Source organism: Vipera ursinii, assembly GCF_947247035.1.
Source record: "Vipera ursinii genome assembly, chromosome: Z".
Taxonomy (NCBI): domain Eukaryota; kingdom Metazoa; phylum Chordata; class Lepidosauria; order Squamata; family Viperidae; genus Vipera; species Vipera ursinii.
The window spans coordinates 17,869,816-17,892,199 of record NC_139517.1 but is presented as its reverse complement, the minus strand read 5'-3'; the positions used below and the strand labels follow the sequence as shown (position 1 = coordinate 17,892,199).

Here is a 22,384-nt window from a genome sequence, read left to right as displayed (position 1 = left end):
CCTGCCCCTGCTGTTTGTTATTTGCTTTCTATGCAATCGAAGCTAGAATTTTGGAAAATCCAAATCTTCATTTGCCCACCTTTTAAGAACCCGTTTGGAGATTTTTCCTGTGAACAAATCTGAATTTTAAATTAAAAAATAAATTTTCCTTTGTAGTTTTTAATTAGGGCTATCCCATTTGGAGGGCAAAAAATCCGGACAGCATAATAAGACGGCAGCAAAGAGTTAAGCTTTCACTAATAGCGATTATCTTGAATTTTCGCAACCGAGGTCAAGATAGTTCTATTTTTATGCACTTTGAACATGCTCAGGAGCAGGTTTGGTTATTGTTTTTTTCACCCCAGGCTTCAGTTGATTTCTTGAATTCCAAATAAATTTATAAAGAAATCCTGCCACGTATTTATCCCGACACATGACATTCAGTGAAACTTTCTCCTTGGTTTTATCAGACTTTATTTCTTTCGGTCCCTACACCTTAGGAACTTGAAGATGCGTGGACTTCAACTCCCAGAATTCCCCAGCCAGGTATGCTGGCTGGGGAATTCTGGGAGTTGAAGTCCACGCATCTTCAAGTTCCTAAGGTTGGAAAACGCTGCCCTACAAGAAAACTCTAGAAAGGAGGGGGGGGGGAAATGGGAGGGGCGTTCCTTCTAGAAAAAGGGGGCGGATTCTTATATGTTCCCCCCCCGCGCAAATAGGGGGAAGAGGAACGAAGCGAAGGCGTGGCCTTCTATGCAAAAGAGTGTGAAGCGCAGGTCATGATTGCAAAATGGAGCGCCGGACGTGACAGGGTAGAAAGTGACGTTATCCGAAAACTCAGTATAAAGAGGCGTGGCCAGCTAGGTTAGCTGTAAAGGCGGGGTTTAGAGAGGGACTGAGGCGATAGAGCGGAGTAAGCTGGTAGATAGAACGGTCGCCGCCTGGATCACGTGGTGCGCAGTCCCGCCCAAACTAACTTTTGGGTGTCGGGTGAGAAAAGAAAAAAAAAAAAAAAACCAGCGGCGTTTCCCGAAGATTTGTCTGCGCATGCACAGAGCGCGTTTGCTTCACGTTTCCTTTCTCCATCTCTCTGGCGGTTCCGGATCAGAGTTTGTAAAGGAAGGAGAGTCCCGTTCTCTACCGTAAGTACGGCCCCGGCTGTGCGGTAGGGTGTACTCGTTGATTTGGCAGCTGATTTTTGCTATGTCGAAAAACGAAAACAAAAAAGGGGTGGGGGGGTTGGGGTGTCAAGCTTTTTTGTGTTTTATCTGGACAAGGCGATTTTGTAGGATTCGGTTTTAACAAGAGTAACAGAGTTGGAAGGGACCTTGGAGGTCTTCTAGTCCAGGGGTAGGCAACCTCGGCTCTTTTATGACTCATGGACTTCAACTCCCAGAATTCCTGAGCCAGCTATGCTGGCTCAGGAATTCTGGGAGTTGAAGTCCATGAGTCATAAAAGAGCCGAGGTTGCCTACCCCTGTTCTAGTCCAACCCCCTGGTCAGGCAGGAAGCCCTATATACCCTTTCTGACCAATGGTCGTCCAATCTCTTCTTAAAAACGTCCAGTGTGCTTTTTCAAGACGCAACTGGACTTTCTTGGGCTGTTTTTTTTGGGGGGGAAGACATTTCACTCCTCATCCAAGAAGCTTCTTCAGCTCTGATTTTGGATGGTGGGGAAGGGAAGGATCATCAGCCTTGGTGGAGCAGTGGGCTAATGCCTCCTTAAGTAACACAATCCACAGAAAGATAAAGTTTTCTCCACAATTGTTTTTATTGGGTATTGTTGTAGATTATGTTCAATTTGATGTTGAACTTGATAACAGCAGCACGGTTACTGGTGGGACAATATTGGAAGAAGGATAGTTTGCCTACTATAGAAGAATGGGTACTTAAGGTATCGAATCTTGCAGAAATGTCTAAGATTTCTGCTTATTTGAAGGATTATTCGCAAGAAAGATATATTTCAGTTTGGGGGAGATGGATAGATTATATTCAGAATAAATATGGGACTAAAAAGTTCCATTTAGCTTATGAGTAGGTTTTAGATTTTTATTAACTTTAGTATTAGTATTGATTATATTTTTGTTTAAGTTATTATTATTATGTTTTTATGGATCAATGTTAAAGGGGAGTTAAAGCACATTATGAATTTGGTTAATTTTATAATGGATAATTTTAGTTTGAATATGATTATTATATTTATGACCCTGTATTCAGCTCTGGGAAGTGGGGGGGAGGGGGGTGGTTTGGGGCGGGTGGGTTTTGGGGATGTTGTAAATTTTTTTTTGTAAAACTCTTTAATAAAAAAAAGTAACACAATCCACCACTCCTCACAGCGCTTAAGCTGCTGGCCGAACATCAGAGCACTATACAAAAATGGATGGAAGCATGGAGTAGCTATACCTCCCAAGATATTTCTGAGCATATTAATCCTAATAGTATACCTCCAGGATTTAATCTACCCCGACACATATGGGTGACATACAATAGAATTAGAACGACTCATGGGGTGTGTGCCGATTCTCTATAACTGGGAAAAGACACCTTCAGAACAATGTGATTGCGGGGCTCCCCGACAGACTATCCAGCATATAGTGAGGGAATGCACTAATAGAAGATACCCAGGAGTTTTTAAGGACTTCCTCTGCGTAACAACGGCAGCTACTTGACTGGATCTCCAAACTCGACATTAAACTCTGAAATGTTATTTCTGTTTTCCTCTTAGGTTTTATAATTGCTTCTTTTTTTAAAAAAATGTTTTAACTGTTCTAACTTGTAAATATGAAGTGCTTTTAATTATGTGTGTGACCAGCCATACGCTAAATAAATAAATGCCTGCAATTAGTGCAGGTTCGAGTCCCACCAGGCTCAAGGTTGACTCAGCCTTCCATCCTTCCGAGGTAGGTAAAATGAGGACCCAGATTGTTGGGGGCAGTAAGCTGACTTTGTAATAATGCCACTTGGGGGGGGGCGCGAAAGCCCTAATAAGCAGGCATATACATAGAATGAAGGCTATTGCTAAGCACATTGATTTGTGTTTCTTAGATTGTAAGCCGCCCTGAGTCTTCGGAGAAGGGTGGGATATAAATGGGATTTTTTTTTTTAAAAAATCATCCAGTCTGAGCTGAAGAAGCTTCTTGGATGAGAAGTGAAATGGCTTCAGAGAAAAAAAATAAAGTCCAGTTGCCTCTTGATAAAGCACTTTGGGGATAACCATGATTGAGAATCTCCATAGACACTTCCAGTGTTGGAGCATTCAGATACTTCTGGGTTTTGGGTTAGGGCTTGATTTACATTGGGGGTGGGGTGGGGAAATGTCACTTTGATACCTTGAGTTTCTTTCGGTGGAAATAGAAGATTCGTGACCCAGGAATTTGTTGCTTGCTCCACTTTGAACTGAGCAACTTTCCAAAGGATTCCTATTTTAGACTTTCTAGCTTCTCTCTTTAAACTGGAGCCCTGCTCCAAACTCAGTCCTATTAAAGCAGCTTGTTTTCCACTCTTAGGTTGCTTACCTTCTCTTTTCTTTATATAGCTTTTGATTTCAGGGACTCGGGAAGATGCATCTACCGTGGTTTATGGGCTTTGCCCTCTTGGGGTTGGCTATCTGTGTGCCCATTGAACGGCCCAAAGAGAAACAAGAAACTCCCCCAGAACCACCAGTAAGTGCTCTGATGATTGTCCATTGTTCTCTGCTTGGCAGAGGCCTTTATATGTACATATATATGTTTTATTGTAAGAGGATTTTATCTAGGATTAAAACACTAAACAAGAAAAAAACATACAAAAGAGTAAAGAAAAAGTAAGAATAACATTATACCTGTGTCTAAAGCATTTCAGCTTTTCTTTGCAGGAGTTGCAAACCTAATAATTGCCAACTCCACCCTCCCAAATGACAAGCATGGTTTTCTTCTTCCCATAAACAGAACTTTTGAATCAATAAATCCCCAAATTGCCCATTGATTTTTATCAAGTTTTCAGCAAAGAAGTTCACAAAAGGTCTCTCTCTCTCTCTCTTTTTAATACATTATCATCTTTCCTTAAGCAAACAAGTCAATTTAGCCATTTTTGCAAACTGGCAGAGACCTGTATAGAAACCCCACGTAAGACATCATGGCAGTTGTACTGACCCTTCCCAAATTGGACAACTCCCTGGCTGCCAGAGAACCAGCTTGGACTGGAAACTGAGGTGGTAAGATTCGGATACTGAAATGGAATCTGCTCCTTTAAGCTCACCAGACACCAGAAGTTATCGTTCCCTCTCAAATTATTTCATGGATGATATTACTTATAGTGATAAGTCTCTTCAGGGTTTTTTTTTTCAGTAAACATTTTGGCAAAAAAAGAAAAAAACCCAGAACATTTGGCTCTAATCTTCTACTTCATCCTTTCCCAACTTGAGGTTCTTAAACGGGGACTTCATTTCCCAGAATTCCCCAACTAGCATACCTAAGATGAGCTCAAGCTGGGGAAGACTGCTATTCTCAAACTAAGTTTAAGTGGACATCATAATATAAATGCATTCTGTTTGCTTTTAGCCACGCTTGTTATTTTGCCCTTCCTCCTCAGTTATTTTCACTTTTAGACTGTAAAATCCTCTAAGCATAACCTTTGCGTTCTTGTATTTAATAATCTATTTTTCATTTTATTAGTATGATGTTGTCCTTTCTGAAATTCACTTGTGAATGTCGTTGCTAATATACCCTGAATAGCACTACCTATAAGCAGAAGAGAAGTTTCAATACGCCTCATTTGCAGAAGTACAACATCTGATGGATCTGGCTCCTGACTTTTGTTTTTCTGAAGGACACAGGCTTATATTATCACCGCTACCTCCAAGAAGTCATCAATGTGCTGGAAACCGATGGGCATTTCCGGGAAAAACTTCAAGCAGCCAATGCAGAGGACATCAAGGTGAACTGGGACATACAAAGAGCAGGGTGGCTGTTATGTCCTAACAAGGGCTGAGTCCTCTCTTACTACCATTGTGGGAAGTTTTAAGGTGCTGGTACTTACCTTTAAAGCCTTACACGGCCTAGGCCCGGGATATTTGCAGGACCGTCTGCTGCTGGGAACGACTTCCCATCGCCCAGTGCGCTCACACAGGGAGGGCCTCCTCGGGGTGCCGTCGGCTAGACAATGTCGGCTGGCGACCCCCAGGGGGAGGGCCTTCTCTGTGGGAGCGCCAGCCCTGTGGAACCAACTTCCCCTTGAACTCCGGATGGCCCCGGATCTCCGGTCCTTTCGCTGCGACCTCAAAACATTCCTTTTTCATCAGGCTGACCTGGACTGACGACAGGGATTTTTAAAATGTTTTTTAATTTTTAATTTATTAATTTTAATCTTTTGGGGCTGTTAATTTAATTCTTTTTAACTTTTGTATCGTTGTATTTTATTGTTAGCCGCCCTGACTCCTTCGGGAGATAGGGCGGCATATAAGTCCCAAAAATAAATAAATAAATAAATAAGTTCAATTTTGTAAACTTGAACCTGTATTTTGGAGTCAGTAATGGATACAAACCACCTTTACTATAGTGCTTTTCACTTGCAGAAGGGAAAATTATCCTATTTTTCTGTGTCTTAAAGTGAAATATAGGGCAATTATGTGTGTGTGTGTGTGTGTAGTCCTCAACTTACAATCATTTATATAGTAACCATTTGAAGTTACAAGGGTGCTGAAAAAAATGACTTACAGCTGGATGCAGAATGCCCATGGTCATGTGATCAAAATTCAGGCAGTGGCATGTATTTAGAGACCATTAAAGTGTCCTATGACGATTGCCATTTGCAGCCATCCAAGCAGCTTCCAAGTAAGTCAGTAGGATTTGCTTAATTACTACATGATTCACTTAATGACTGAAGTGATTTGCTTAACAGTTGTGGCAAAAAATCATCAGAGCAACTCACTTAACCACCTTCCTTAAAAATTAACATTCTGGTCCCAATAACAGAATCAACGTGATGTAGTGACCAGTTAGGATGAGAAAACCTAACTGGATTCAAATCCCAGTGTTCATCCAAATTACTTTGAGTCAAGCACAGTCTAGCCTGTGAGTTATAAATTGAAATTGTAGGTATAAATTATAAATAATGTACCTTTCAAGTTTGTTGTGAGATAAAAGAAGCGACTACATATAGAATGAATTCCTTAACACAAGGCTAGGATAAAAATAAAATATCTGCTTCCTTGTTGCTCCTTTCAGAGTGGAAAACTTAGCAAAGAGCTGGACTTTGTTGGTCACAGCGTCCGCACTAAGTTAGATGAACTGAAGAGACAGGAGGTGTCCCGGCTCCGGATGCTCCTGAAAGCCAAAATGGATGCCACGATGGAACAAGGTGAGCTGAGATAGGAGAGTGTTGATGGTGGGATTCCTGCAAATGCTGAGGACAGAGAATGTGTGAAGCCCCAATCCTGGGTTTTATTGCCTTGGTGGAGCAGTGGGCTAATGCCTCCTTAAGTAACACCAGCTGCCTGCAGTTATTGCAGGTTCGCATCCCACCAGGCTCAAGGTTGACTCAGCCTTCCATCCTTCCGAGGTAGGTAAAATGAGGACCCAGATTGTTGGGGGCAATAAGCTGACTTTGTAATAATGCCGCTTGGGGTGTGTGTGTGAAAGCCCTAATAAGCAGGCATATACATAGAATGAAGGCTATTGCTAAGCACATTTGATTTGTGCTTAGATTGTAAGCCGCCCTGAGTCTTCGGAGAAGGGCGGGATATAAATGGGATTAAAATAAAAAAATTAAAATTGTTATACTATAATTAGTTGAATAGATGGAGAATAGCTGTTTAGTGGCTGGTCATTCCTGCTATGGAATCATTATGCAAACAGACAAATCTTGTGGCAGCCATTGTGGTATTGTATCATCAATGCACTGATGATGTTACCTAGTCTGGTATTGAAACATCTGCAAGAAAACCACGAAGTTCAGAATACCAAGGACCTCGCAGATAAATTAATCCCTGGATTAACAGTTCTTAACTGCCTCTTTAATATCCTGAGGCACAAAGGAAAGTCTATTGGGAGTAATATTAGAGAAAACTGATTTGAAGACAAACCAATTGCTTTTCATCATTAACCCAGACATGTCAAACACAAGGCCCGGGGGCCAGATCCGGCCCGCAAAGTGGTTTCATGTGGCCTGCGAAGCCATCCTGGAAACAGTGAGGGAACGGCCCCAACTGCCTCGGCCCTGGCCCAGAGACCCTCCTTCTGCCAGAGACCCTCAGATCTGTCCCACTCCAGCCCAGGCCCCCATAGGCACCCTTGATGAGAATGATGTAGAGCTGGCCACGCCCACCCAGCAGGCCATAAGCACTCTAGCCACGCCCACCCAGTAGGCCACGCCCACCCTGGCCATACCCACCCAGCCCCCTGAGGGCAACCGCAATGCTGATGCGGCCCTCAATGAAATTGAGTTTGACACCCCTGATTTAGCCAAATAATCATAAGTTAACACTAATAATTTATAACTATTTGGCTAAATGATGAAAAGCAGTTGGTTTGTCTTCAAATCAGTTTGATATTCTTCCCCTTGTGCCTCAGGATATTAAAGAGGAATGGAGTGGACTTCATTCTCAAAAGTCCCATCCTCAAAATCTAGTAATCAAAGATGTTGTGTTTTCAAATATGAAAAATAAATCTATTGATAGAAATCAACCTGTTTTCTTGAATGTACTAAGCCCACCCCAGCTCTGCAAAAGCAAAAAAACATCGTGATACGTCACGTGACATGATTGACTTTGACACTCGTGTGAATCTAGCATTCGGTGTTCAATAAACAACGGTTAAGCAACCGTCGGTGTAGCACAGTATATGAGCCCCAGTATTGTCTGGTTTTTATTATAAGCTTCAAATCTGAAGCTGTAGTCTTCATCTCCGTTTTTCATCTCCTCCCATCAGATGTGCAGGTTGATCACCTGGCTTTATTAAAGCAGTTTGAACATCTGGATTCCCAAAACCAGCACACGTTTGAAGCCCGAGATTTGGAGCTGCTCATTAAAGCTGTATGTTGAGTTTTTTTTATTTCTTTCAGATAATTAAGTCTCTAAATCTGCTTTGCATGCTTTGGCTCCTGCTTCACCTCGGGATATTGTGGATTCAAGTACAGAGCATATTCTCTGTTCCTTCTTTTCCTTTCCCTTGTCCAGACTTGGCAGAGCAGAGAGGAGGGTGGTGAGAAATGCTTAGAAGGCTTTGGTGTTCGATTCAAAGCGGTTATAGGATTAATCTCTTTTATTGTTTAGCTTAATTTGATGCTCAGCTATTGAGGGTCTTGGAGTGCCTGGTTAGGTCAGTGCTGAAAGGGAAGCCCCAGCTTCTAATCAGTGGAACAACCTGCCTCCAGTAGTTGTGAATGCTCCAACACTGGAGATCTTTAAAAAGAGATTGGACAACCATTTGTTCCTGCCTGAGCAGGGGGTTGGACTAGAAGACCTCCAAGGTCCCCTCCAACTCTGTTATGCTGAGAATGTTCTAATCTGGACCTGATAGGCCTGCATTAAGGCAATGTTGGGGTCATTGGCAGAAATTAGAGGCAAGTGAAAGTGATGCAACGGTTCAGGATTATTTGGAAACCAGTGGGATGGCGGGGGCGGGGAGGGGGATTATAAAAGGAAGGTGACTTCCTCCCGTGCCAGTAATGTTGGTTCTTGCTTTTCTGTCTTTCCCTCTTAGGCTACCAAGGACCTGGAGAATTATGATGCAGCTCACCACGAGGAGTTCAAACGCTACGAGATGATGAAAGAGCACGAGCGTCGGGAATACTTGAAATCTCTGGATGAGGAGAAGCGTCGTGAGGAAGAAGCACATTTTGAAGAGCTCAAGAAGAAGCACAAGGAGCACGCCAAAGTCAACGTCCCTGTAGGGCTTCCACGGTTTTGGATGCTTATTTTGGCTTGAGTTGTCCCAAATACGCTTTTCCAAAAAGCATCTGGACCTTCTCCTTTCCAAGAAAGTCCAGCTGCCTTTTGGAAAAGTACCTTTGGGACAACCATGACCTGGATGGTTCAGAATCTGCATAGACATTTGACTTGAGTCCCTCATTCTGTCCTTGCAGGGCAGCCGTGATCAGCTCAAAGAGGTCTGGCAGGAGACGGATGGTTTGGACCCCAATGAATTTAACCCCAAGACGTTCTTCAAGCTTCATGGTAGGGACGTCTGTCTGTGTAGTTCTAAGACAACTTGTCAGGGAATTGTGCAGCTGGTGTCCAAATGAAGTCAAAGATTCTGACACGTACTTGTGGTTTTATATAAATAAATATATTTTAGATCTATATATACACCAGACAAAGGGACGCGGTGGCTCAGTGGGTTAGGACGCTGAGCTTGTCGATCAGATGGTTGGCGGTTTGGTGGGTCAAATCCTGAGTGCCGCGTAGCAGAGTGAGCGCCTGTTACTCGTCCCAGCTTCTGCCCACCTAGCAGTTCGAAAGCACGTAAAAATGCAAGTACAAAAATAGGGACCACTACGGTGGGAAGGTAACAGCGTTCCGTGCGCCTTTGGCGTCTAGTCATGCCGGCCACATGACCACGGAGTCGTCCTCGGACAAGCGCTGGCTCTTCGGCTTTGAAACGGAGGTGAGCACCGGCCCCTAGAGTTGGAAATGACTAGCGCGCATGTGCGGGGGAACCTTTACCTTTATACACCAGACAAGATAATCAGGCAAACAGGAGCATCATCGGGTAACTTACAGAGCACATGGGGCATACAAAAGAAAAAGGCAGGAAATGGGGGGGGGGGGAAACCCTTTTCACTCAAGGCAACCAATCACAGCTTAGATTGCCTCACACAATAGCCAGCTCTCTTCAGTCAATCAGCTATAACTGTGTTTTGACTCATTACACAACCCCCACTGTTCCAGCTGTAAATTTAAATATCTTGATACAACTGCTGGCCACTAGCATGAGGGAAGCCTGATACAAGTGAAATGAAAGTAACTGACTAGAAATAAATTAACTACCCCTTATCTTATGTCCCAGTTCTTCTTTCTGGCTTCTTTGAACCATAAACAGCCACTGACTATAATTTCAGTATTGATTACGAGAGGAGTAGCCACAGTGTGGATTTCTGATGCAATAGGAAGCTTCTTCTCCCCCCCCCTCCAAACCCCTGCATTAATGAATATTTTTTTCCTGGCAGGTGGAATCTAAGTAGAAAGAACTAGCAGTCTAAGCATATACTTTACAGGTAGTCCTCGACTTAACGACCTTTTGTTTAGTGACCGTTCAAACTTCATAATGGCACTGAAAAAAAAGTGACTTATGAACAATTTTCACACAATCATTGCAGCATCCCTATGTCCACGTGACCAGAATTTGGATGCTTGGCAACTGGCTCATATTTCTGACGGTTGAAGTGTCCTGGGGTCATGTTATCACCTTTTGGGGAAGCCAGATTCACTTTACAGCCATGTTACTAACTTAACAACTGCAGTGATTCACTTAACAACGGTGGCAAGAAAGGCTGTAAAATGGGGCAAAACGTAACTTGTCTCACTTAGCAACAGAAATTTTAGGCTTAATTGTGGTTGTACGTTGAGGATTATCTATACGTGGTTCCTGAACTGAGATGTCAGAATTCTTAGCAATTCTGGCTTATACAGGTAGTGCATGACTTAGATCCATTTTTGAACAACAACCATTTGAAGTTACAGTGGTGTTGAAAATAGTACTTATGTTCCAGTCTTCCTACTTAACAGTGTTGCAGTGTCTCGGTGGTCACGCGATCAGAATTTGTCTGCTTGGCAACCGGCATGTATTTACAACGGTTGCAGCATCCTGGGACCACGTGGTCACCATCTCTGACCTTCCCAGGAAATTTCCAACAAACAAAACCAATGGGGGAAACCAGTTTTGCTTAGCGACTGTGTAAAACTGCTTAGCAGCTGCCATTTAGGTCCCAGTTGTGGTCGTAAGTCGAGGACTACCTGTTTCTGAGTGTAGCTCAGGGGTCCCCCATCTTTCTGGGTTGGTGGCTCAGTGGGAAAGGGAGGGGCAGGCACTTTTATGCGCGTACACACAGGCACACTAACGTGGCTGTGCAAGCATGTGCACGAACGGGGCCGCAAGCATGCACGCTCCACAAATGGGGCCGCTAGCATTGGCGCGAGGCTAGCACCAGTGCGAGGTTCGCAGCTCGGCTAGCGCCGGTGCAAGGCTCATGGCTCGCGGCTTGGCTAGCGCCGGCGCGAGGGGAGGGAAGCGTGCGCACACGTGCACTGGCCAGCCACTCACGCAGCCCAGTAGTGGGCCGCGGCCCATAGGTTGGAGACCTCTGGTGTAGCTGGTAGCATACTTTGTTCTAACTTATTGGCCCATCTCAAACAAAGTTCAGCCCCACTTGCAACATCTTTCAAAGAGGCATGTGGGTTTGAGCGTAAGAAAAGATCAGTGGTTCACATCTGATGTGCTTCACTTAACATTCTTCCCTTTTTTTCCCCCCCCAGACACCAATGGCGATGGGGTGCTGGACGAGCAGGAATTGGAGGCACTTTTCACTAAGGAGGCAAGTTCTTTACGTACTCTTCCTGATAACAGTCCTGTAATTTAGACAACTTGTGTGCTTTAGCCATGATCCTAAAAAACAAACAAAAAAACAAAAAAAACCTCCAGAGCAGTCTTGCAAGCTGGACTTACCAGCTCAGAGATAGAACACACATTTTGCGTACAAAAAGTGACAACATCAATGCCTGGACTTTTTTTTTCCCTTGGGGATGGGGATGGGGACAAACTAGGCCAGGGCTAGGCAACCTTGGCTCTTTTATGACTCGTGGACTTCAACTCCCAGAATTCCTGAGCCAGCTTGGCTGGCTCAGGAATTCTGGGAGTTGAAGTCCACGAGTCATAAAAGAGCCGAGGTTGCCTAGCCCTGAACTAGGCAAACACCAGCTTAAGGAATCTTTTTTTTTTTTTTTTGCAGTTGGACAAGGTGTACGATCCCCGAAATGAGGAGGACGATATGTTAGAAATGGAGGAAGAACGGCTGCGCATGCGAGAACACGTCATGAAGAATGTAAGTGTACGAGCTAAGTGCCTGAATATAAAAGCAAAAAAAAAAAAATGCAAATCAACCCATAGATAGAACAGGAGATTTCTTCCTCTCCCGAAATCTCTTTGCCTCCTGATCCCCTCTGCCTGGTGAAAGAGAACAAGAGACTTGTCTGTCTTTCTTTTCTTTGTCTCACTTGTGAGAGCGCAAAAGAAGGCGTCTTTTTTCTGCGCTGGCTGTCTTTCAAAGCTTTGCAGAAAGAGAAAAGTGATCCTGCATTACCAGCACGACTAGTGGAATTTGTTGGGAATTTGTTTCTTTAAAAGCCCCTTGGTCTTCAAAGGAATCACAGGTTATACTTTAACATTAAGATAGGAGAACTAGTCCCCCCCCCACCCCCAGTCTAGTCCAGTTCACTTTTTCCTCAGGAAGAATAATTATTTCACTTCTGTTATTTATTAACTGCAACTGCCGGGTTCTACCTTGAAACAAGGTCTGGCTAATCTTTAATGATGATGGTTATTGGAAACAAGTGGGTTTTTAACTAATTGGGGTGGGGGCTGGGGGGTGGTGGAATGTCTCTTGTCAATTCCAGTTTTTATTTTCCAGATCGATAACTATTACAGTAGTACCAAGCAAAATGACCCAGAAGGTAGTTCCCCCAAAAATGTGCGTCAAAGAAAGATCTTAAAGCAGCCCCAGTTTCATTCACATTCTGCTTCAGAAAAACTGGGTTCACACATCCTACTAACGTGATAGATCAATATGTCTGGTTTTGTACAGTGAGCTAAGATATAAATCATGGTTTCCAAACCGGAGTCTCTCTGACTCCCACAGTGTAAGTGAAAGCTCGTTATATCTTGGCGTGATATGTTCTTAGCTACCTCATACCTACTGTACATGTTCAGCTACTGTGGAAATAGGATAATAGGTTGGGCTTTGCTCAATCCAGGACGATTCTTTATTATACCTTCATTCTTGGATTTGTTTGTTTATAATGTGTGTAACGTAACTCTGTGTTTACCTTTGGCTACTGTTCTTTGTGTAAAAAGTAAACGTACATTCTAAATACTGCCACAGCCCTTGGTTTGGGTTAGTGAAGCACCCTTGCTTGATCTGGGCTTTGAGAAAAGTGAAGGTCCCCTGCAGATGAATTACAACCCCAAAGCAAGTAGAGAAATGGGACGAGTCCTTAATTATTTTGTGAGACTTCTCAAAATCTATTAGTCTTGGCAGGGAAAGTACAAAAAGAAGGAAGCAATTTCATTTTCTTTCCTCTGCTTCTTCTCCTCCTGCAGGTGGATCTTAATAAGGATCGGCTGGTGACCCTGGAAGAGTTTGTTAAATCCACTCAGAGGAAGGAATTTAATGAAGCTGATGGATGGGAGGTGTGTGAAATGACCCTGTCTTATCTGAGTGGGATTCCAAATGTTGGTCTGAAGGTTTGAGAAAACATTTTTCTAGTACAGGGCTAGGCAACCTCGGCTCTTTTATGACTCATGGCCGTCAACTCCTAGAATTCCTGAGCCAGCTTGGCTGAGTTGAAGTCCATGAGTCATAAAAGAGCCGAGGTTGCCTAGCCCTGTTCTAGTAGCAAGTGGATGGTTAGATTTTTTTCCCCCCCAGCTACTACACACTTACCAATCTTTTGGACCTTCAACTCCCATATTCCCTGATCAGTATAGCCTTAGAGAAGTGAGTGAGTTGAATTCCAGCACACTGGAAGAACTCTAGGTGGGGTAGGTTATGACAGACCTGGGTCGTGCCTGGCTGAGGAATTCTGGGAGTTGAAGCCCACAAGTCATAAAAAGGCCAAGTTTGAAGACCCCTGTGATAGACCATTTTAACTTTCTCCCTCCGCAGCCAGAGATTGTCCTCTGAAAACTTGTTAGAGAAGCTAATCTCCGGTCCCTTTCTGTGACTTAAATTCTCTAGTCTGGAAGGAAAATTCTGGGAGTTGAAGTCTATCCATCTTAAAGCTGCTAAAGTTGAGAAACATTTTTCTAGGCTCTTCAAACATTCCTACATCCAAAAATTTAAAAGGGATCAGGCACACTAATTCAGGAGGCAGCTTTTGGTGGCGGCTAGTCTTAATAGTTCTGGTTGTAGCAATAGCGGCCAGAGGCCTCTGAATATTGATTAAGGAGATGGACAGGAGCATGCTGTCTTGGCTAGATCCTGCTTTGTGTTTAGACTACCCTTCGAGGTAGTGCCCTAACATTATTGTAAGATTACAGTAACAGAATTTTACGATTCTGAAAGTGGTACTCCTCCCTTGCCTTCATTTTCCAGAGAACAAAGGAGGGCCCTTCTGACATCCCTTCTTCATCCAGCCCTTCAGTGAGCTGAGATAATCTCTTTTATCTGACCATTTTCTAGGCTGCAGTTCCTCCTCCTCCTCCATCCCAAGGCCATTTGCACATCCCATCACATTTTAAACTTCCCTGTGTTGATTAGCCATTTGGCTTCAACAGGAACAGGATGCTGGACTATATAGATCAGGGGTGTCAAACTGCCAGCCCGTGGGCCAGGTGCATCCCACCAAAACCGCACCCACCCCATTGCCGGCAGTGGGGGAAAAAGTCGTGACACGTCACGTGGCGTTGCGAGTTTGACATCCCTGATGTAGATAATCCAGGAAGGCTCTCCTTACAATCTTATGGCAGAGAAATCACTTGTTTCATCAGTCCTGATAACCCCAGTGAAATATTTCCAGGAGAACGAACATCTAAAGGTGAATGGGGTTGAGAGCAGATTCATTCTAGATGTGTTTGATTGTACTCCTGAGCTGAAAAGTGGCTCAGCGATTTGCGGTGTTTCGCAAATGCATGTCTGGTGTTTCAGACATGCATCAGTCCCAACCATCATGTCTAAGGGGAAAAAAGTTACAGCAGGGCTTTTCAACCAGTGGTATGGGTACCACCTGTGGTACATTGGCACCTGGCAGGTGGTATGCTACCATCCTAGAAAAGTGGTAGCTGGGCAGGGGAATGAGCTGAACCGGTGGCAGCACCGCACAAGCCTGAGCGAGAGACGGCTGGAGCTGCAGGGCTGTCAGGGTTCAGTGGAAGTGCCAGGATCAGTGCCAGGCTCCAGCTGGAGCTCGGTGCTGATCCTGGCGCTTTTGCTGAGCCCAGAAGAAGCGCCGATCAGCTGGAATGTTGCAGCATCTCCAGGGTCTTGTGATTTACATTGAGATGCTTGGCAACTGATTCATATTTATGACGGGCACAGTGTCCCAGGGTCATGTGAAGTGACCAAAACCTGCTGCAACCACCCAGCAGATGGGGGGGGGGGAATAAAAACCAAACACCCCACCACCCACACCCCCACTGCCAATCCTCAACAGAAATGCTCACAATGATGAAAACCTCGGACAGGAGGAAGAGCGCCGCCAAGTGGGCAGGCAGGTGTCTTACTCGGCTGTGGCTTGGGGGGCACTTTTTTCAGTGCCATTGTAACTTCGAACAGTCACTAAGCGAACTGTTGTAAGTCAAGGACTACCTGTACCTCATCACTTTTTTTCCTTTTTTTTTTGGTCATTAAGTTTTTGACACCTTGCTAGGCGACTGGTGGTACTCAGATGTTGCCATATCCTAAAAACGGTACAATGGGTGAAACGATTGAAAAGCCCTGAGTTAGAGATTTGAATTATTCCAAAATTAATGCAGCAAAACAGGTTGCTGTCCAACATATCCAGGTAGCATCCTGGGGGGGAAATACTTTTTAAGAACTGCATTGAGGTTCATAGGTATCCTGTCACTGGTTTCTCCCTGCCCAGAAATATTTATACACTATGTTATGTGATACCAGGTGGCTCACAGATTTGGTATTCTTGTACTTCTTAGGGCAATGGTCTCTTTTTTTCTGCCCCTATCTAGACAGTAGAAGAAACACAGATCTACTCAGAGGCGGAGCTCCAGCGATTTGAGGCGGAGCTCAAGGCTCAAGAGGCGGAGTTAAACCGGCGAACAGAACAGCTTCACCAGGAACATCAAGAGCTCCAGCAACGGCAGGTGGAACTTGATGCTCAGAAGAAGGAGTATCAACAGGTACAGAACATTTTAATTAGAGGGATACACATTGTAGTACAGAAATCGGAACACTATGCTTTCTTTCGATAAGGGGAAACAGAGGCCCCATGTCATGCTGACATTTATATGGCAGTATGGGATCCTGTGATTTCCAGATATTTTTGAACTATACAACAATGTTTCTCAACCTTGGCAAGTTTAAGATATGTGCAGTTCAGCTGCCAGAATTCTGGAAGTTTTATTTTATTTATTTTATTTTAATTCCATTTATATCCCGCCCTTCTCCGAAGACTCAGGGTGGCTTACAAGCTTAGCAGTAGTCCACACATCTTAAAAGTTGCCAAGGTTGAGGAACGCTGCTCTATATAGTATGCTTAGTAGTAGGGAATGATGGGAGCTGTAGTTCAGTAACATACGGAGGACCATAGATTTCCTTAGGATCTTTTTTATAGGGAGCTATTTCTTGGTTGGGAATTTTGAAGGATTAAAACAAATACCTGAACCAAAACTTTCAAATTGTAAAAAGTCCCTGAAGTAAAGATAAAGGTTCCCCCGCACATGCATGCTAGTCGTTTCCAACTCTAGGGGCCGGTGCTCATCTCCGTTTCAAAGCCGAAGAGCCAGCGCTTGTCCGAGGATGTCTCCGTGGTCATGTGGCCGGCATGACTAGATGCCAAAGGCACACGGAACGCTGTTACCTTCCCACCGTAGTGGTCCCTATTTTTCTACTTGCATTTTTATGTGCTTTCGAACTGCTAGGTTGGCAGAAGCTGATCGACAAGCTCAGCGTCCTAACCCACTGAGCCACCGCGTCCCGTTAAAGTCCCTGAACTCAACCCTAATTAAAGCTTGCTTAAGCTTTTGCAAATGCTGGCTTACAAGTTATCTTAAATACAAGTTATCTTAAATACAAGTTATCTTAAATACAAGCACTTGTATTTTTAGATGGAAACTAGGAAGCAACTAAACACACACACACACACACACACAGGCTCATGGTAACCTCTGCTTTATTAACTGTGAAATCTCACTGTAAGCAGAAAATCTAAACCATGTTATCAAAAAAGAGATGATTGGCATCTGATATCATTACTGGTCAGCATTTATTATACTTCTGTATACTATAAAGGTTTGAACCCTCCTTAAGTAGACAGAGCCTTGTATTCTCTCCCCAGCACTGCTCAAATAAACGTGGCTCAAACAGATCATGTGCTTTCAATTCACAAATTGAATCATGGAAATTTTCCCTGAAAGTAACTCATTGTAACATGCCAGGTCTCCGGTGGGGGCCTTCAATTCTGGTTCTGTTTGCTGCAATCTGGGATCAGTGTTCAGAATAGAGATGTTCAACTCCTGAGTTGCAGGTAACCTCCTGGCACTTCTTTCATGGATCCCAGAGAATCTTCCCTAGCCAGAGCCAAACGTTTAGTTTGCTAAAAAGCCAGGGAATTTGTTGTTGTTATTAGCTGCGAAGTCGTGTCCGACCCATCGCGACCCTATGGACAACGTTCCTCCAAGCCTTCCTGTCCTCTACCATCTTCTGGAGTCCATTTAAGCTCACGCCTACTGCTTCAGTGACTCCATCCAGCCACCTCATTCTCTGTCATCCTCTTCTTCTCTTGCCCTCAATCTTTCCCAGCATTAGGCTCTTGTCCAGTGAGTCCTTCCTTCTCATTAGGTGGCCAAAGTATTTGAGTTTTAGCTTCAGGATCTGGCCTTCTAAAGAGCAGTCAGGGTTGATCTCCTCTAGGACTGACCGGTTTGATCGCCTTGCAGTCCAAGGGACTCGCAGGAGTCTTCTCCAGCACCATAGTTCAAAGGCTTCAATTCTTTGGCGCTCAGCCTTTCTTATGGTCCAACTTTCACTGCCATACATTGCAACTGGGAAGACCATAGCCTTGACTATACGCACTTTTGTTGACAGGGTGATGTCTCTGCTTTTTAGTGTGCTGTCTAGATTTGCCATGGCTTTCCTCCCAAGGAGCAAGCGTCTTTTAATTTCTTGGCTGCAGTCCCCATCTGCAAGCCCAAGAAAAATAAAATCTGTACGGCATTGTTTCCACATTCCCATCCTTTCCAGGTTGTGCTTCAGATGGAACAGAGAAAATCTCAACAACTGGATCAAGCGCCCAAGGTTGGCCCTGGGGGAGAATTGAAGTTCCAGGCACAGCCACCTCATGCGGCCCCAGCAGGTAAGACCCAGAAAGCCATGATTTTGGGGAAGAGGGCAATTTAGGTCCATTTGAGAGAGGGAAAAGATTGGAAGACCAGGATTCCAAGTTGCTTTAAAAGAGTTAGGAGAACATGGCTTTCTAAAGCCGTTTCATCGTAAGGTAAAGACAGAATTCTTTGCCTTACAACTTTGGAGTTGCTTGGTTGCTAGTACTCCTGCTAATTGTACTTATGTATGTGTAACTGAGCTCAGTATAGCCATAGAATAAAACGATGCAGTAATGGGTCCATGATGCTCTCTGACTTTGGTTATTTTCTTGCAGATGTTTCATTGCCAAAATAGGTTACATCCTCAGTGCTGATAATGAATGGGATTTGCTCATATTTCATACACTCAAGGCTTGCCCTATCAGTGTTAAGTGGGAGTAGTCTTTATAGTTCCCTGATTGGGCTGTTGTTTACTGCTAGCCTGTTTGGCGGTGCTTCAAGACCACATAATACTTAAGTAGTCCTTAAGTTACAACCACAGTGCAGCCCAATATTTATGTTGCCAAATGAAATATTAGTTAAGTGAGTTTGCCCCATTTTGCGACTTTTCTTGCCGCAGTTGTTAAGTGAATCTGGCTTCCCATAGACTTTGCTTGTCCAAAGGTTGCAGAAATGTCATCACGTGATCCCAGGACCCTGCGACCATCATAAATGCGAACCAGTTGCCAAGTATCTGAATTTTGATCATGTGACAGTGGGGATGCTGGCAACGGTTGTGTGAAAAATGGTCATAAGTCACTTTTTTCAATGTCGCTGTAACTTTGAATGGTCACTAAATGAACTGTTGTAAGTCGAGAACTGTCTGTACAAATAATAATCCTCTATTTTCTCAGTTAGCCCAAAGTTTCATCTTCCTTGTTACACGTAGAGGATAACACCAAGGCGTCATTCAAAGATTGTTAGGATGCATGTGTAAATCTTGGGGGGGGGGGGGTGTCAACGAACCCTTTAAGATGGGAAAAATTCTTCAGACACGTAAGCATTTGGCTGTTTCTGTTGGCCAAGTGAAAATGTAGAAAACCAGGGGAAATAGGCTAAGGGTATCCTGAAAAGTGTCATTTTCTGTTTTACTGCAGATTTTACTTATTCTAGCTTAATTTAATTGGATCAGTCCTCAGTCACCTCGGATGTTTAGGACTTTGGCCTGTGTAAGACTGTCAAAGGTTCCCCCGCACATGCGTGCTAGTCGTTTCCGACTCTAGGGGCTGGTGCTCATCTCTGTTTCAAAGCCGAAGAGCCAGCGCTTGTCCGAGGACGTCTCCGTGGTCATGTGGCCGGCATGACTAGACTCCAAAGGCGCACGGAACGCTGTTACCTTCCCACTGTAGTGGTCCCTATTTTTCTACTTGCATTTTTTACGTGCTTTCGAACTGCTAGGTTGGCAGAAGCTGGGACGAGTAACAGGCGCTCACTCTGCTACGCGGCACTTGGGATTCGACCCGCCAAACTGCCGACCTTCTGATCGTCAAGCTCAGCATCCTAACCCACTGAGCCACCGCGCCAGACATTACTGTAAAAGCATCCTTACTCTTCTCTTCTGAGGGAAGTTAGGTGTAAACTGTTCTAGCTTCAACTAAGCAGGTCCTCTGGCACTAAGAAGATCTGGAAGCATAAGTCTTGCACAGGACTTCACACTAGCTATGCAGCAGCCAAGGACTTCCCCCCCCCCCGCTCCTTTTCCAAGAGAAGAGGTAAACAAAAGCGACTGTTCCGAGATTATGACACTGAAAAAAGTGACTTCTGACCAAACAAGTGATTTACTTTCAAATGCTTGACAACTGACTCACATTTATGACGGTTGGTATCCCGGGGTCACGTGATCCCCCTTTGCAAACCTCCGACAAGCAAAGTCAGTGGGGAAGCCAGATTCACTTAACAACTATGTTACCAATTTTAACAACTGCAGTGATTCACTTAACGGATATGGCGAGAAAATCCATAAGGTTTTCAATAAAGGCTGGCCTCTGTTTTTTTACTCGTCCAAAAATCCTGAAAGTTTGTGTGGGTCGAGATAAAGAGGTTAGCTAATTCCCGGTGACTGTGGGATGGCTGGTTGCACATCATCCCACGAGGTGGCAGTGCAGGCTGCAGTAAACCAAATTCATAAACTCATAGAAATGAGAGGGACCCAAATGGGAAATCTCTGACGCTACAATTGTTGCTGGACTACAGCTTTCTGCATCATTGGCAATTGCTGTTGGGGCTGCTGAGTGTTGTAGTAGTCAACATCTGTAAGCCCATCTGTTTCCTGATCCTTGCTCAGTTCAAGCAACAAACACCAGGCCATCTTCATAAGTCTAACCCAGAGGTAGGCAACCTTGGCTCTTTTATGACTCGTGGACTTCAACTCCCAGAATTCCTGAGCCAGCATGGCTCAGCTTGGAAACCTCTCCCTTTCCCCTCAGCGTGGCTGGCTCAGGAATTCTGGGAGTTGAAGTCCACGAGTCCTAAAAGAGCCAAGATTTCCTACCCCTGGTCTAACCTCCGTGAAAAAAAAACCTTCTAGAGAAGGTGTCCCTCAGGTGTTGGTTTCACTCCCAAATCTGTGGGTAAGTAGGTATTTTGGTAGGGACGCAGTGGCTCAGTGGGTTAGGACGCTGAGCTTGTCGATCAGAAGGTTGGCAGTTTGGTGGGTTGAATCCCAAGTGCCGTGTAGCAGAGTGAGCGCCTGCTGCTACTCCCAGCTTCTGCCAACCTAGCAGTTCTAAAGCACGTAAAAAATGCAAGTAGAAAAATAGGGACCACTACGGTGGGAAGGTAACAGCGTTCCGGGAGCCTTTGGCGTCTAGTCATGCCGGCCACATGACCACGGAGACGTCCTCGGACAAGCGCTGGTTCTTCGGCTTTGAAACGGAGATGAGCACCAGCCCCTAGAGTTGGAAACAACTAACACGCATGTGAGGGGGAACCTTTACCTTTACCTTAGGTGTTTTGAGGAACAAGGTTCTTAAGGTGAACCGCACCAGTGGACGTAACACTTCTCTCTTTTCTCCAGATCATGCTTCTCCTCCTGAGTCCCATCAAGGAGCCCCTGGAGCACCAGAGCAGGATGCTCCGAAAGACCAAGCAGAGCCTCTTCAAAACCAAGCACCCCCAGAAGTAGCTGTCCAATAGAACATGGCTACGGCGTGCACAGAGGGCTCCGCATATTCTTCTTTTCTCGTTGTCAGGGTATCTGAATCAAACTTCACCCCAGGATTGTGGAGGAGAGACCATGCAAGGCATTGTTTACAGAAGGAGAAAGCTTAATGGTTGTCCTCTGCACCCAACCCTCCACTTTTTCCAAGCAAGCAAACTTTTTTTTTTTAAATACGAAACAGATGGCTGTGACTCTCCTGGGGATACCTTGGCAGAGGGAAGTAATTAAGGGAGGGGGGAGAGTAAGGATGGCTTTTGTGTTCAGAAGGGTTGGGGCAGGCCAAAGAGAAGGAAGCAAGGGTTAGGCATCGTGACGTTCTCGGGTAATTTTAATCCTACAGTTTCAGAAATGCTCATGGGTAAATAGAAGAGAAGATAATGGTACTGAGTATGGTGCCTCTTAACTAGAGCATTGTGCTTTGCCCTCTTTCCTCCGTGTCCACAGTCGGTTCCCAGAAATACAGCATTGCATCCGTTTGCAAAATACATGTTGGAGAGTTGCTGGATTTTGTTCTAAAACAATTTGGTTCCGTTTTATTTAATAAATTGAATCTCTTGGAGTCTTTTTTTTTTTTTTTTTTGCATTCCCCCCCCCCCGGTACACCATCTTCCCTTTGCATGCGACATGGTTTCAGTATCTGTACACTCGGCAGGGTTGTTTTTTTTTGCAGTTGTGCCAGAAGCACGGATGAAAGGATTAGCTGGTGGCATCACCATTGCCCTGGGGACACCCAGTTGTGGGGGGGGGTCTCCTTTCATGCCCCCAGCAGGAGCTGGAGTGAAGAATAAGAATAAGAGCTCAACCCCACGGCAGCTGCCCGGTCGCGAACACGGGCTTGCTAAACCACCTGCCCAGCGTTCCAACCGCCCGAGTCGCTGTGCTCCTGACTTGGCAGTATGTCTTACCAAATATGTACAATTTGGGGTGAATGGTCATTGACATTTCTTCTATTTTTGCCATAACTTCTTTTAGTCTGGAAGACCAAAATAATTTCTAAAAGCCCATTTTTTCCTATCTTGGC

The 22,384-nt window shown here is 44.5% G+C and overlaps 1 protein-coding gene across 2 annotated transcripts; it reads left to right on the top strand.

Annotated features, from left to right (window-relative positions):
* The first annotated feature begins 871 nt into the window (after positions 1-871).
* Positions 872-21,922, top strand: NUCB1 (nucleobindin 1). Of its 2 annotated transcripts, none has more exons than XM_083376590.1 (13): positions 872-1,121; positions 3,528-3,641; positions 4,786-4,893; positions 6,183-6,315; positions 7,884-7,987; positions 8,658-8,843; positions 9,040-9,130; positions 11,429-11,487; positions 11,902-11,994; positions 13,269-13,358; positions 15,852-16,022; positions 18,085-18,196; positions 21,220-21,922. In XM_083376590.1, the coding sequence occupies exons 2-13, from the start codon at positions 3,540-3,542 to the stop codon at positions 21,336-21,338; spliced, it is 1,368 nt and encodes a 455-aa protein (XP_083232716.1). In that variant the 5' UTR covers positions 872-1,121; positions 3,528-3,539; the 3' UTR covers positions 21,339-21,922. The 2 variants fall into 2 exon arrangements, with proteins under 2 accessions (XP_083232716.1, XP_083232717.1); XM_083376591.1 differs by having other exon boundaries at positions 907-1,121; positions 3,515-3,641.
* The last annotated feature ends 462 nt before the right edge of the window (positions 21,923-22,384 follow it).